The sequence below is a fragment of the Eleutherodactylus coqui genome, chromosome 1 (assembly GCF_035609145.1).
Source record: "Eleutherodactylus coqui strain aEleCoq1 chromosome 1, aEleCoq1.hap1, whole genome shotgun sequence".
Classification (NCBI taxonomy): Eukaryota; Metazoa; Chordata; class Amphibia; order Anura; family Eleutherodactylidae; genus Eleutherodactylus; species Eleutherodactylus coqui.
In genome coordinates this window covers 38,513,976-38,526,555 of record NC_089837.1, presented here as the reverse complement: position 1 = coordinate 38,526,555, position 12,580 = coordinate 38,513,976, and the positions used below count along the sequence as shown (strand labels likewise).

Sequence of the window (12,580 nt, the reverse complement as noted above, 5' to 3'; positions counted from 1 at the left end):
TGGAACAGAAGCAGGGCGCAGATGTGAATGAGTCCTTATTTTCTATATATGAACACTGAACATTATCATTTCCCTTAAGCCCAAGACCACACCAGTGAGAGACCGTCTCCCATCCGGACAGGAAATGAGAACCTCCCAGATCTCTGTAAAGGCGGGCACACCCTTAACCTCCTTGGGTCCTGTCTGCTGTCCATAGGGCAGGTTAGAGGGGGTAGCTGCTGCTTAGCTTCCTCTGCTTTTTCACGGATTCTTCAAGAACTCTAAAGGTGGCGGACTGTAGGGCCTCCCTCCCAAAGTTCTATGGCATGAGAGGTTACCTGTCCCCGATGTAAGTCTCCACTTGCAGCCCTAGGTCAGCCTCAATCATCCTCTCGTCTCCTGCCATGGATGCTGTGCTCCCCTGGCTATGGAGATAAGGGAAACTTCTCCCAAGTTGTGGGGGAACCCTTCAGTGGTGGTGGTCTACTCTCTCGGTTGTTACATCTTGCCTGGAGGTTTTGGAGGGAAGTCCCTTTCTCTACCTCGTGGGATACTTCTCCTGTGGTTGTGGGGGAACCCTTCAGTGGTGGTGGGGTACTCCCTGGGTTGTTGTACCTGGCCTGGAGGTTTGTGGTGCTTTCATAATCAGGTAGATGTCAGGTGTGCACTCCTCTGGGCGGTCACCACTGATAGGAGCAGAGGGGCTGCGGGAAGAAATGAGCGCTTTCTGAAAGAATTACCCTGTATAAGAGATTGAATGTTGCCTCAAAGGAGCTCTAGCATTTTTTTTTAAATCAATACTTACCTATTCCTCCCCTGCTCCTCCAGTACCCGGGTCACCTCACTGCAAGCCGGACGGATCCTCTCCTTCCTGTGACATAACAAACATTTGCGGCATTCTGCTTCCTGCAGGTCACTGTACGCTACTTCACTAGTGACATAGTATTCACTGCCTAGCAGGGAATGTCGAATCGTTGGCAGCCTGCAGGCGCGGTGTCTCGCCACAAGTGTTCACATACTATATGAAACACTAGCAGAGAGCCAATGCGCACGTTTGGCAGCAGTCTGCTGAGGATTTGGCATTCTGGGTACTCATTTTACTGGCCTCGGAAGGATGGATGGCTGAGTCAACCTTGAGCTGAACCATCTGGGGATTGAACCGCATCCTTCAGGTCGTGAGTTAGAACTTAGGACTGCATTCTGCTGTCACTCTGCGCCACACAAGGCCCATAGTGATTAAGTGTTGATATGTACACTGGTACTGTGGGAGTTAACATGGTTTACTGGTTATAGTGGGGATTAGGTGTGACGTAATGAGCTCAGAGGCAGAGGCTGATCACATGATGGTGATATCACAGGTCCTGTAAGCACACGGCTGCTGTCTGACTCAAACTGTAAGGATGTTGTTACAGTCCTACAGGATAAATTTACACGGTGAAACCCAGAAAATGAACTATATGAAATATCTTCAAAACAAGATCCACTAAAAAAAATTCATGGTCATATTTGTGTTCAGCGCACCAAGATACTCCAGATTAGGACCTTTTTAAGTCAGTAACAATTTCAGTGTTGACCAGTGATAACCTTATGGCTCTGCCTGAAGCTTTAATGGCTTTGCCTATAGCTTTTATGTTTTTGCCTATAGCCTTTATGACTTTAAGCTATAACCTTATAGCTTGAAAAGGAAGCTAATAATACAACACCTGATAGACTGCAGGCCAGGCTCAATTGCCGTAGACCCTAGTGGAATGCAGAGAGCCAGTGTGACCGACTGTGGTGATACAGGGCAATCCACTGCATTGCCAGTAGGGTCGCACTCTTGTATAGTGTGGCACACCTATCTGTGGCTGGCATCTTTGGTATCCATTCACATGTGCAGACTATGTTTGTTTGCAGCATACAAGGAAAAAAGACCCAGCGCTACTGTGCTCATGAGATGTTATAGGTGAAGTAGGCAGCAACTAATCAGTAACGAATTTCCAGTTTTGTGCTTGAAAAAGGAGCTTGCAGATCCAAAATGCGTTGCACCCTACTGATTCCTCCCATTGTTGCCTATGCCTGTCAATAAATAATTGAAGACTACCAGGATCTTCTTTTTAAAGACGTCCTTGGATTTAGGGCAACCCAGTTATTTTCAGTAGGGCTCCTCTACGAAGTAAGTGTGCCTCTTTACTTCACCTATACTATCTCATGAGCACAGTAGTGCGGGGTCTTTTTTCCTTGTATACTGGTTATCACCAAGGTTTCCACCTACGTGTCCCTTCCCTGACTCTCTCCCTATTAATTTAGGGATAGTTGCTCTTTGGGCCAAGTATGTGGACACCCGCTCTGTGACGGGCAGCTCACTCTCGGTCTACTTATTCTGGCTTACCACCACTGCCTGAGATTACCAAATCACCTAAATTGGCTGTTATACACCCTTTCTTTAACTTTTATAGAAGTGAAAAGGAATTGCGTAAACAGCGTAGCACAGCGAACTGCCGGCAGTACCAGAACCCTCCTGTTTATCCAGTTCTCTCGTATTCTCATCCAAAGCAGTCCTTCTCCTGAATGACCCACCAAAGATGGATGAAGAAAGAAATGATGTTACCATAAGAATATTAAACTTCACCATGGAGATCATCTACCTGCTGACCGGAGAGGTAAGCTTTTCTGTATTTCTATGATCTTTATTGTATTATGTAACAAGTCAGACGAAGGGAAGAGAAAATCCATTATAGGAAGTAATAGGAACAATCCAGTGTCCTGTATAACGACTTCCAGACCTTCCAAGTGAGGGAGAACAAAAGAACTGGACAGCAGAAAATGTGAAGATTGGCCACCAATATGGTCAGTTCTGTATGGTAGGAACCAATGAGCTAATAGTAATGTTGTAGGAGTGATGAGAATGGTAAGTAGGCTCCTTGTAATGAGGAGGAAAGGAATTAAAAGAATCACCCAGCCGGAGTTTGGCCTCGAGAATTGAAATTTTGTCACTAATTTTGACATCTATACAGACACATAGAAGACTGATGACAGGAGGAGCGCCCATGGTCCATCTAGCCTGCTCTTATATTATTTCAATTTTTTGTTAGTATAGATATATATTTTATCCAGGTAGATTTACTATCACTTACTGTTGATTTCCCAACCACTTTTGCTTGAAGTTTCTTTCCAGCATATACTACTCTTTCAGTAAAGTAATATTTTCTGACATTGCTTCTCATGTTTTTCTTCACCAAATACACTGGCTGTCAAAGAAACCAAGCACCTAGAAGTAGTGTTGCTCATCTTGATCGACTAGGTGGTAAAATCATCCCGATTTTTGCAAAATCAAACAAGGTTTAAACAATTCTTGAAATAAATCATGGGAAAATTGAATTTCCCATAATGCCTGCTTCAGAGGTCAGTGTGCAGCCAATCAGCAGCCAGGGTGTCTTGATGATTGCACCAAATGTGTCTTTGAAACCGCAGCTGATGACAAGAGAGTGGTCATCTGTAAGATCTGCGGTAAGCATTTAAAACATGGCAAGAATGTAAAAGAATCTCAGCACAACTCGTATGAACAACCACATGAACTGCTACCACCCACACTGCCTTGGAGAGCCCACCTGTTCCAGAGGGTAAAGAGTCAGCCTCATCCTGGTCTCTAGTCCTATGTTCTTTAGTGGTCCCTTCCTCCGTGTCCCTCCCTGTTCATGCAGTAGCCTCTGAGCACAGAGAGGCAGTTTTGTGTAGGGGCAGTAACATGGCTACTTCAGGCCTCTCCTATGCCATTGTTGATCAGGCTACAGCCAAGAGTGGGGATCGGAGAGCAGAAGTTGAATGGCCATCATCATCTTCACTGACATTGACATCTACCCCATGTTCCAGAGTGTTCCAGGTCAGCAGCCATCCCTCTATCCCACAGCCCCAACTATCCATGAGAACAGAGCCTGAATCCAAGCATTGCACAGTTGCTTGTAATGGAAATGCTGTCCTTCAGGCTAATGGACACAGATGCCTTCAGCAATGAAATGCTCCATGCTAACCAACAGTACCAGACGCACAACCACCATTTATTTGCCCAAAAAAACATCCCTGCCCTGCAACCCCAGGTGAATGATAACAATTCCTAGCATTGAAGAACGCTGTCAGTGATGGGGTTCACCTGAGCAGCATGCATGGCCAGTGGTGTTACATATCCTTAACAGCACACTGGGTCATTGTCCTACAGGTGGGGCATGAAGCCGAAAGGGGTGGTCCACATTTCATGGTACTCCCGAGAGTTGTGGGACATTCATCCTTGTCTGTCCCCTCCTGACCTTCCTCCTATGCCTCCTTCACTTTCTCCATCTCTTCATACCACCTTTCAACACCTTCCACATTGGCAGAAAATCCAGCCTTTATACAGCGGTGCACATGGTAAATACCGAAATGCTGATCTAAAAACTTATGGCTAGGTTGTGTGTGACAGTGAGTCCAACCTGCTGGTAGTCCTTCGCCTTAGCAATCTCACACATTTACCTTGCTCGCCTCATGTGATGAACCTGGTATTGCAGCGCTTAACCATTACCCAATTATACATCCAGTGCTAGAAAAGGCCAGGAGACTGTGCACACGCTTTCAGCATTCACACTATGCCGTTTTTCACCTGGCAGAGTTGCAGCAACAGTCCAGGCTGCCACCTAATCATCTCATCTGTGACCTGCCTGCATAGTGAAATTCCATGTTGCAAAGTCTAAGCCAGCAACAGATGATGTATGCCATATATATGCTGTATGGAGGTCGGTCATTTGATGCATGTGGAGTGTCTACAGATCAAAGACGTGTCTCTGAGGAAGTGACTAAAATGGTTAGTTGTGATGATACACTGATCAGTATAACCATCCTTCTTGCCTGCCTGCTGGAACAAATGCTACACAGCCTCAGGAACAATGATGTGTTGTTGTCGAGGAGGAGGAAGTGATACCAACTGTCTTTGTGCCATTACTCAACATCACTTTGAAGTTGGCCTTAACCAAGAAAGGGGGCGACTTCTCCAATATGTTTTCCCACCAAAGGGAGAAGTTTAGAGGAGGAAAAGGAGGGGGTAATATAAGTCCAGAAGCAGGCAGGGGGATGTGAGCCATCAACCTTTAAGCACTTTGACGCATGAGTGCTTTTATGCTGCAGTGCTTGCAGAAGGACCAAAGCATATAGTCCACATCAAAACATCAGATCATTACTGGGTAACCACCCTCCTTGATCCTCACTGCAAGCCCTAAATGGCTGCAGGGCTGCATCCAAAAATGGATCATAGCTCTGCTGAAACTTTGTGTGATTGTAACATTGATATGAGTAAGCGATGACAATATCAGAGCAAAAGTATAATTTATTGCAGAAAACTGGACTCTTCAATGGAGACTCTAGTACCCTGTTGGTGGGTAATCAAGGTGGGGGTTTGTGAGTACTAAAAGATAGGTGATAAAAGCCTGATCAGTGGAGAGGGGGCTACCTGAGATAACCATGCACTTTGTACTCTGCTATCTCAAGCAGTCTTATTGAAATGATTGGAGTTGCAATATGCACGCTTGGCTGCCAGATGTATCACTAGATCACAATCTCTCACTTTCTACTTCAATTATCTACATGTCTCCCTCCATACCCAGAATTACACAATGGTGAAGAAGACATTGACTGACGGTGCGACTCCCAACAGGCATCTCGATAAGTCAGGAAGACTGAGCAGGAGCCAGAGCCCCATCACAGAGGCTCCTCCTCACTTACCGATACATGAGCAGAAGATCCTAGAACTCACCAACAAGATCATTGAGCTGCTGACTGGAGAGGTGACACTGCTGGGAATATTGGGAAATTATACAGTAACAGCACTAGAGGTGTCTGGGTAATGACAGTATCATTGTGTTGTCAGGTTCCTATAAGGTGTCAGGATGTCACTGTCCATTTTTCAATGGAGGAGTGGGAGTATTTAGAAGAACACAAGGATCTCTACAATGACATCATGATTGAGAACCACCAGCCTCCGATATCACAAGGTAAGAAGATACAGATATACTATTGACATTATTTTTTCCAACGGTCTTGTTGCCCTTTACTGTGGGCACAGGGAAGCAATAACGGTCATGTAAAGGCCTTAGTGCTACAATGTAAAGCGCATACACATTTGTGGAATATGGCATGTAATATAGGAGCTCTCCAATTTAGGCTCTTCTCAAAGAACCCTTTCTTTTTTTACACAACAAACCTAAACCTAGTGCCTTATTCTGATATGTGTAGAGCTTGTTACCCAATGTGACCTACATTAAGGCTTTTCACTAACGCAGGTTGAGTATAAAGCTTAATTTACATTAGTCAAGTAACTGAGTCCAGTAACTACGGTCGGTACTCGACTCGCCGTCCCATTTTCCTGTAAGTATTTATATTAGTCATTTACATAACGGATCGTGGCAGTTGAGTTCATTGTAGAGTGGTGAAGGGTCAATGGTCAAGCTACTTTACTCATTCTACCACTTGACTCGCCCACTACTTGCTCAACTACTTGACTGTTTACTTGACCAATGTGTTTAGACAGGTTAAGTGGACACACTTTTCCTGACTCCACTCTCTACCTGACTTATATGAACTTGACATAAGCAACATTTTTAGTGGTAACTAAGAAATGATGTTTATATACCACCACTGTGCAGGTGAACTCCATGGTGACATAAAGCTCCATGTTGCCTACACATTTTGAACAGTTTGTTCTTAGTTTAAAACATGTAGGGAAGAAAAAAAAATGCCAACCAGACCAATTTTCCTTTAGTTCCAGACTCAGTTAAAAGAACAACTCCTGTTTAAGACCAAGGCACCTGGACAATCCTTCAAGTCTAAGGATGTCGATAGGCTTTCAGAGTGCTGCTTCCTTTAGCCTATCCCTGCAACTGCTAGCAAAAATATTTTCCAAAAAGATGCTGTGTTTGCAGCAAGCATGTGAGGAGGAGGGGTACATGGTTTTAGTGCTTGATGTGACCATGTCAACCAGAGAGCTGTTTCAAGACTTACCACACATTTTTTAAGTTATTCATTTTATCTAATGTATAGGGGAAGCCAAAGAGGTAGTGCGTAAGGGGATTCTCTTTAGGTAGTTCATTTTATTCTTTTTTTTTTATGTGTTTATAAAACATTTTTAGACTAGATCGTTCATTCCTTACTAATCAATCTTTAAGGGTGGGATTCTTTTTAAGGGGTCCTTTTATTTACATTTTCTACTTGGTGTACAGACTTTCAAAATAGGCAAGAATTATTTTGGGAGAGTTTGTAGACTCAAACAAATCTTGTTCTTTATCATTATTTCAGAATATTATATTCCAATTCATTTTAAATTCACTTCTGAGTTTAGTTTAAAGTAAAATCTTTTTGAGTCCCTGCAGCCTTTTTTTTCTCTCTAAAAATGTGTTTTGAACAAGAATTAAATACTTTTAGGCTGGTGTAGTAATGTAGTACTGGAAACTGCCGTTTAGGGACTTAAGGGCAGATTGTATGCGGATAACTCTAGCAGAAAAATGATTATTTCTGCTCTGTAGTCAGTAGACACCTGTGTAGGTGTGTCTGCAGGTCATAAAAATGCCTGTGTTCCTGAATGCGGTGTCTTTTGCAGCTCATTTTCTGATCCACTTTAGTGAGATAGTGAGCTCCTGCTGCCAGGCTGTGAAAGCCATGAGTCTGAAAAGGAAGTATGGCCCTTAGCCTAACATACAATATTAATAATGAACATTGATAATGTTGTGTGAAGGCATTAAGATTTGGTATAATAAATGGACATTCATAACTATTAGATCCTCTGTTCAGACTAACTTCCCTCTCCCTGGTGCTGGCAGATATGGGCGTCATTCTACTCTTCCTGTAACCTCAGCTTTCTTACCTACTTCCAGACCTGCTATGGTTAATTACTCTATGGCTTCTCTGCTCAGCTGTAGGCTCTTTGCCAATCTCCTTCCTATATAGCTGTGCTGGGACTCCACATCAGTGCTGCAGAGTTGATGTTGTTTCAGACCTGCTCTCTGGCTTCCAGCTTAGAACCTGTTTGTTCAAGTTATCCTGTTTGCATTCTGTGTCCTGCGCTTTGTCATTCTGTCCTTTCTTGCATCCATTTGTCTATTGCCTTCACCTGTGCCTCTGTGTTTTCTCGCAACCTGTCTCTCCTCCTGTCTCTTTATTCCTCCCAGTCCTGGTCTGTCTTTTGTTGTATAGGTGTTCTGTCCTGTGAGGTTCAGCTAGCACCTAGAGGAAGCCTGTGGCCAGGTAAAGTGGAGGTACTCTGTTTTGTCAGCCTAATAGGACAGTTATAAATTTGTCCACATTTGTAGTTTGAAAAAGAAATTACAATATCAAATTTTAATCCTAACAGATAATCCTAGTGAGAATTCTGATGGAAACTTCATGTCATTGCTAAATTATAAAGTAAAAGAAGAAGATATCATGCCGCACTTTTTAGGAGAAAACCTCATTAACTTCCATGTACATCCAGAACTCGACAGTACAGATCTATCATATGATCCCAATAGGAACTCTGATGGAAACGTCATGTCATCACTAAATTATAAAGAAGAAGTAGAAGATATTGTGCAGCGCTCTTTAGGAGAAAATCCCATTACACTTAATGTTCATCCAGAACTTGATGGGACACATATATCATATGATCCCAATAAGAACTTTGATGGAAATTTAATTTCATCGCTAAATTGTAAAGTAGAAGATGAAGACCTTGTTCAGCACTCTTCAGAGGAAAACCCCATTATGCTTAACGTACATCCAGAACTTGATAGGACAGATCTATCACATGATGCTAATATGGACTCTGATGGAAAATTTATGTCATCACTAAATTGTAAAACAGAAGATGAAAATATCATGTATCACTCTTCAGAAGAAAACGTTATTACCAGTATTGTTTATCCAAAACTTGAAAGTACAAATTTATCCTATGATCCCTCTAATCACAAGGAACCTTCTCCTGACCAATCACATAATTTTACTACAAATACAGGTCAGAAAATGTTTCGTGAATGTGGAAAACCGCTTACAAGCAACTCAGGTTTTAGAAAAAGAATCAGTCACACAGGAGAGAAACTGTATTCATGTTCACAATGTGGGAAATGTTTTGCAACTAAGCCACGTCTTGTTAAACATCAGAGAATTCACACAGGAGAAAATCTAGTTTCATGTTCAGAATGTGGGAAAGGTTTTACAAGTAAATCAGATCTTGTAAGACATATCAGAATTCACACAGGAGAGAAGCCGTACTTGTGTTCAAGATGTGGGAAACGTTTTGCAGATAACTCAGAACTTGCTAGACATAAGAGAGATCATAGAGGAGAGAAGCCATTTTCATGTTCAGAATGTGGGAAATGTTTTGCAACTAAACCACGTCTTGTTAAACATCAGATAAGTCACACAGGAGAGAAACCATTTTCATGTTCAGAATGTGGGAAATGCTTTGCACATAAATCAGATCTTCGTAGACATGACACAACTCACACAAGAGAAAATCTGTGTTCATGTTCCGAATGCGAGAAAAGTTTTACACGTAAATCAGATCTTGTTAGACATATCAGAATTCACACAGGAGAGAGGCCATATTTGTGTTCAGAATGTGGGAAATGTTTTATAGAAAAATCGGATCTTGTCAAACATCAGAGAATTCACACAGGAGAAATTTCATGCTCAGAATGTGGGAAAAGCTTCACTACTAATGTCAAATATAGGGAGCATCAAAGAAGTCACACAGGAGAGAAGCCGTATGCATGTCCAGAATGTGGGAAATGCTTTACAGTTAAATCAACTCTTGTTAACCATAAGAGAACCCACACAGGGGAGAAGCCATTTTCGTGTTCAGAATGTGGGAAAGGTTATGTGCGGAGATTAGATCTTATTAAACATCAGAGACGTCACCACAGGGAGGGGAAGCCTTTTTGATATTCTAGATGTGGAGCATATTTTACAAAGAAATCAAGTTTTGAAAACTCATTAGACATATTATACTTATTTGGAATGTGGGGAATGTGAAGACAGAGTTTTAATATATCAGGGCATTCAGAGACATTGAACACTCAGTAAGAGAGTTAATTTGTGGAATAGCTTTGATCTATCAAACATCCTAAATTATAGTTACTGCAGGTCTACTGTGACCGGGATCCATACGAAAATATATTGTGGTAAGTAAGAAAAGAAGCGCAGCCTTTACTTTCAAAAATGACAAACGTGGACCTAGAGCCAGCAACTAAAATCAATCCTTTATTACATTAGATCAAAATTGTAGACAACAGGGAAAGCTTATGCATCATAGCTATTACAACTGCTATATAAATAATAAACTATGGTGCCACAGAAACACGTGAAAAAAATTAAACCTACAGTTAATGAGGCCACATGATATGGGCCTAGTGGTGCTTACTAAAGACCTCTACTTTTCTGAATTAACAGGTCGTGTGACTCTTGCAAGCCAGCCAATGACAGGACAAATGATACGTCCATTTGCATATTACACAATATCGATGTAGACATCTAAGTACGTATACACAATTCATGTGGCTGTCACATATTTAGCAAATGTAGATATAACATGATCATAAGCATTAGAGATGAGCGAACGTACTCGGTAAAGCACTACTCGTCCGAGTAATGTGCTTTATCCGAGTACGTCCCCGCTCGTCCTGAAAGATTCGGGAGCCGCCGCAGCTGACAGGTGAGTTGCGGCGGGGAGCAGGGGAGAGCGGGCGGGAGAGAAGGAGAGAAAGATCTCCCCTCCGTTCTTCCCCGCTCTCCCCTGCAGCTCCCCACTCCGCAGCGCACCCCGAATCTTTCAGGACGAGCGGGGACGTACTCGGATAAAGCACATTACTCGGACGAGTAGTGCTTTACCGAGTACGTTCGCTCATCTCTAATAAGCATGATGGATGAAAAATGCAGTCGTTTTAGATTATCGTGTAATAAAGAATAATGAAGAAAAAGCCTTCAATATAGTCCATCTGATATCATGAACCACGTGGGCCAATAATGAAGATAATAAAAGTATAGCAAATCTATAGTAAAAGAGGAAAGCAGGTAACATAATCCATAAAGACCAATCCTTGATAATGAATAGAAGTTAATGGGAGTTGTGCCTGCAATACCATGCTTGGCCATTGCCAAATATACAGAGATATTTGCTTCCTGTTGGGGGTCCTGAGCAGCGGACCTCTGCTGATCACTATTGATGGTCTATCTTTAAGAATAACAATCCAATATTACAATGAGAGAACTTGATCATAGATGTCAAATCAAGTATGATTGTGAATGTGTCTCCCTAAAACGCTTAATGATATGTCTTATCTAGGCTATATAACCTTGAAAAGCTCTCCATACACCAATAAGTAGGGCAGTCTCCTTCATCAAGCTACAAAAAAGGGAGCAGTGAAGTTCTTTATTAATGGAATAACCCAAATAAAAGTCTTGCTCCAAAAATCTCTACCCTGAGAATGAATTGCCTATTGTTTTAGGATGGAAAACCATTTTTAATGATGGGACAGTTTTTCTTTTTTTTTCCTCTTTTGTTGTTTTGTTACATATGTATATTTCAACAGCCATAATTTTATTGATTTCCCTGTTGACGGCCACATACGTCCTGCCTCTACAATTTCCTAACTCCTATTTGCCCAGAATTGGCCTTTTGTCATGGAAGATGCTACTATTATTTCTATAGAGGAGCTTCTAACAGATAATAATTCGGTTGAACTTGCATCATAATATTTCCAACACTGAGTTTTACAAGACTTTAAGAATTTGTCATATTATGCATAAAAGTGAAACTACTACTCCCATCTTTCCCAAATCTGCTTTTATCTGATATTCAGTGTCTTAACATCTTCAAGAGGGCATCTATTATTCCTACTATGACTCCTTTTTATCTATCCTTCAAAAAATAAAAAGCATAAAAAATGTTGAAATGGAAGAAGACCTTGATCCTCAATTCCCACTGAATGATTGGCATAGAGCTCAAGCCAACACTGTGCCACACTATTTCAGCTTGGGTAAGAAAAAGCATTAAAAGCCCATTCTCATTGGAAAATGATCCAAAAATGTATTTTTACAATGGTAACTTAAGCCATCAAGAATTTCCAAAAACAATATGTCAGTATCTGCTGGAAGACAGAAAAGTACCTACTTCAAGATGTGCTGGTCTTGTCTTGCTGCTCATTTATTTTGACAAGACCCTTTTGTACTCTTAAAGCCTAATCTGCTATTCTTCAATAGAATTGCCGGAGGTTAGGCAATGGTTAAAAATAAATATTTTCCTTCTCTATCTGTGCAAGATTCCTCTCTCTGTTATGAGGTTGATAATTTGCCATCCTGTTACACTCATTAATAATTTCGAAAGGGGAATTATTCTGATTGCCAGATTGAAGTCGGGAAATATCTTTTTCCCTCAAAGGGTTTGTCCCGCGCCGAAAGATATAAAAAAATTTTTTGCCCAGTCCCCCAGTACCTGCAAGAGAAAACCGCTGACATGTGTTATTAAAAAAAAAAAAAATTCCCTTACCTGAATCCCCATTCAGCAACTTTAAAAAATCTTCTGTCCAAGATGGCTGCCGCTGGTCTTCTCCCACAGTGCACCACGGGTCTT

The 12,580-nt window shown here is 41.7% G+C and overlaps 1 protein-coding gene across 1 annotated transcript; it reads left to right on the top strand.

Moving 5' to 3' along the window:
- Positions 1-2,591: 2,591 nt before the first annotated feature.
- On the top strand, positions 2,592-9,894 carry LOC136612294 (gastrula zinc finger protein XlCGF26.1-like). Its single transcript, XM_066592582.1, has 4 exons — positions 2,592-2,621; positions 5,852-5,975; positions 8,170-8,220; positions 8,327-9,894. The coding sequence occupies exons 1-4, from the start codon at positions 2,592-2,594 to the stop codon at positions 9,892-9,894; spliced, it is 1,773 nt and encodes a 590-aa protein (XP_066448679.1).
- The last annotated feature ends 2,686 nt before the right edge of the window (positions 9,895-12,580 follow it).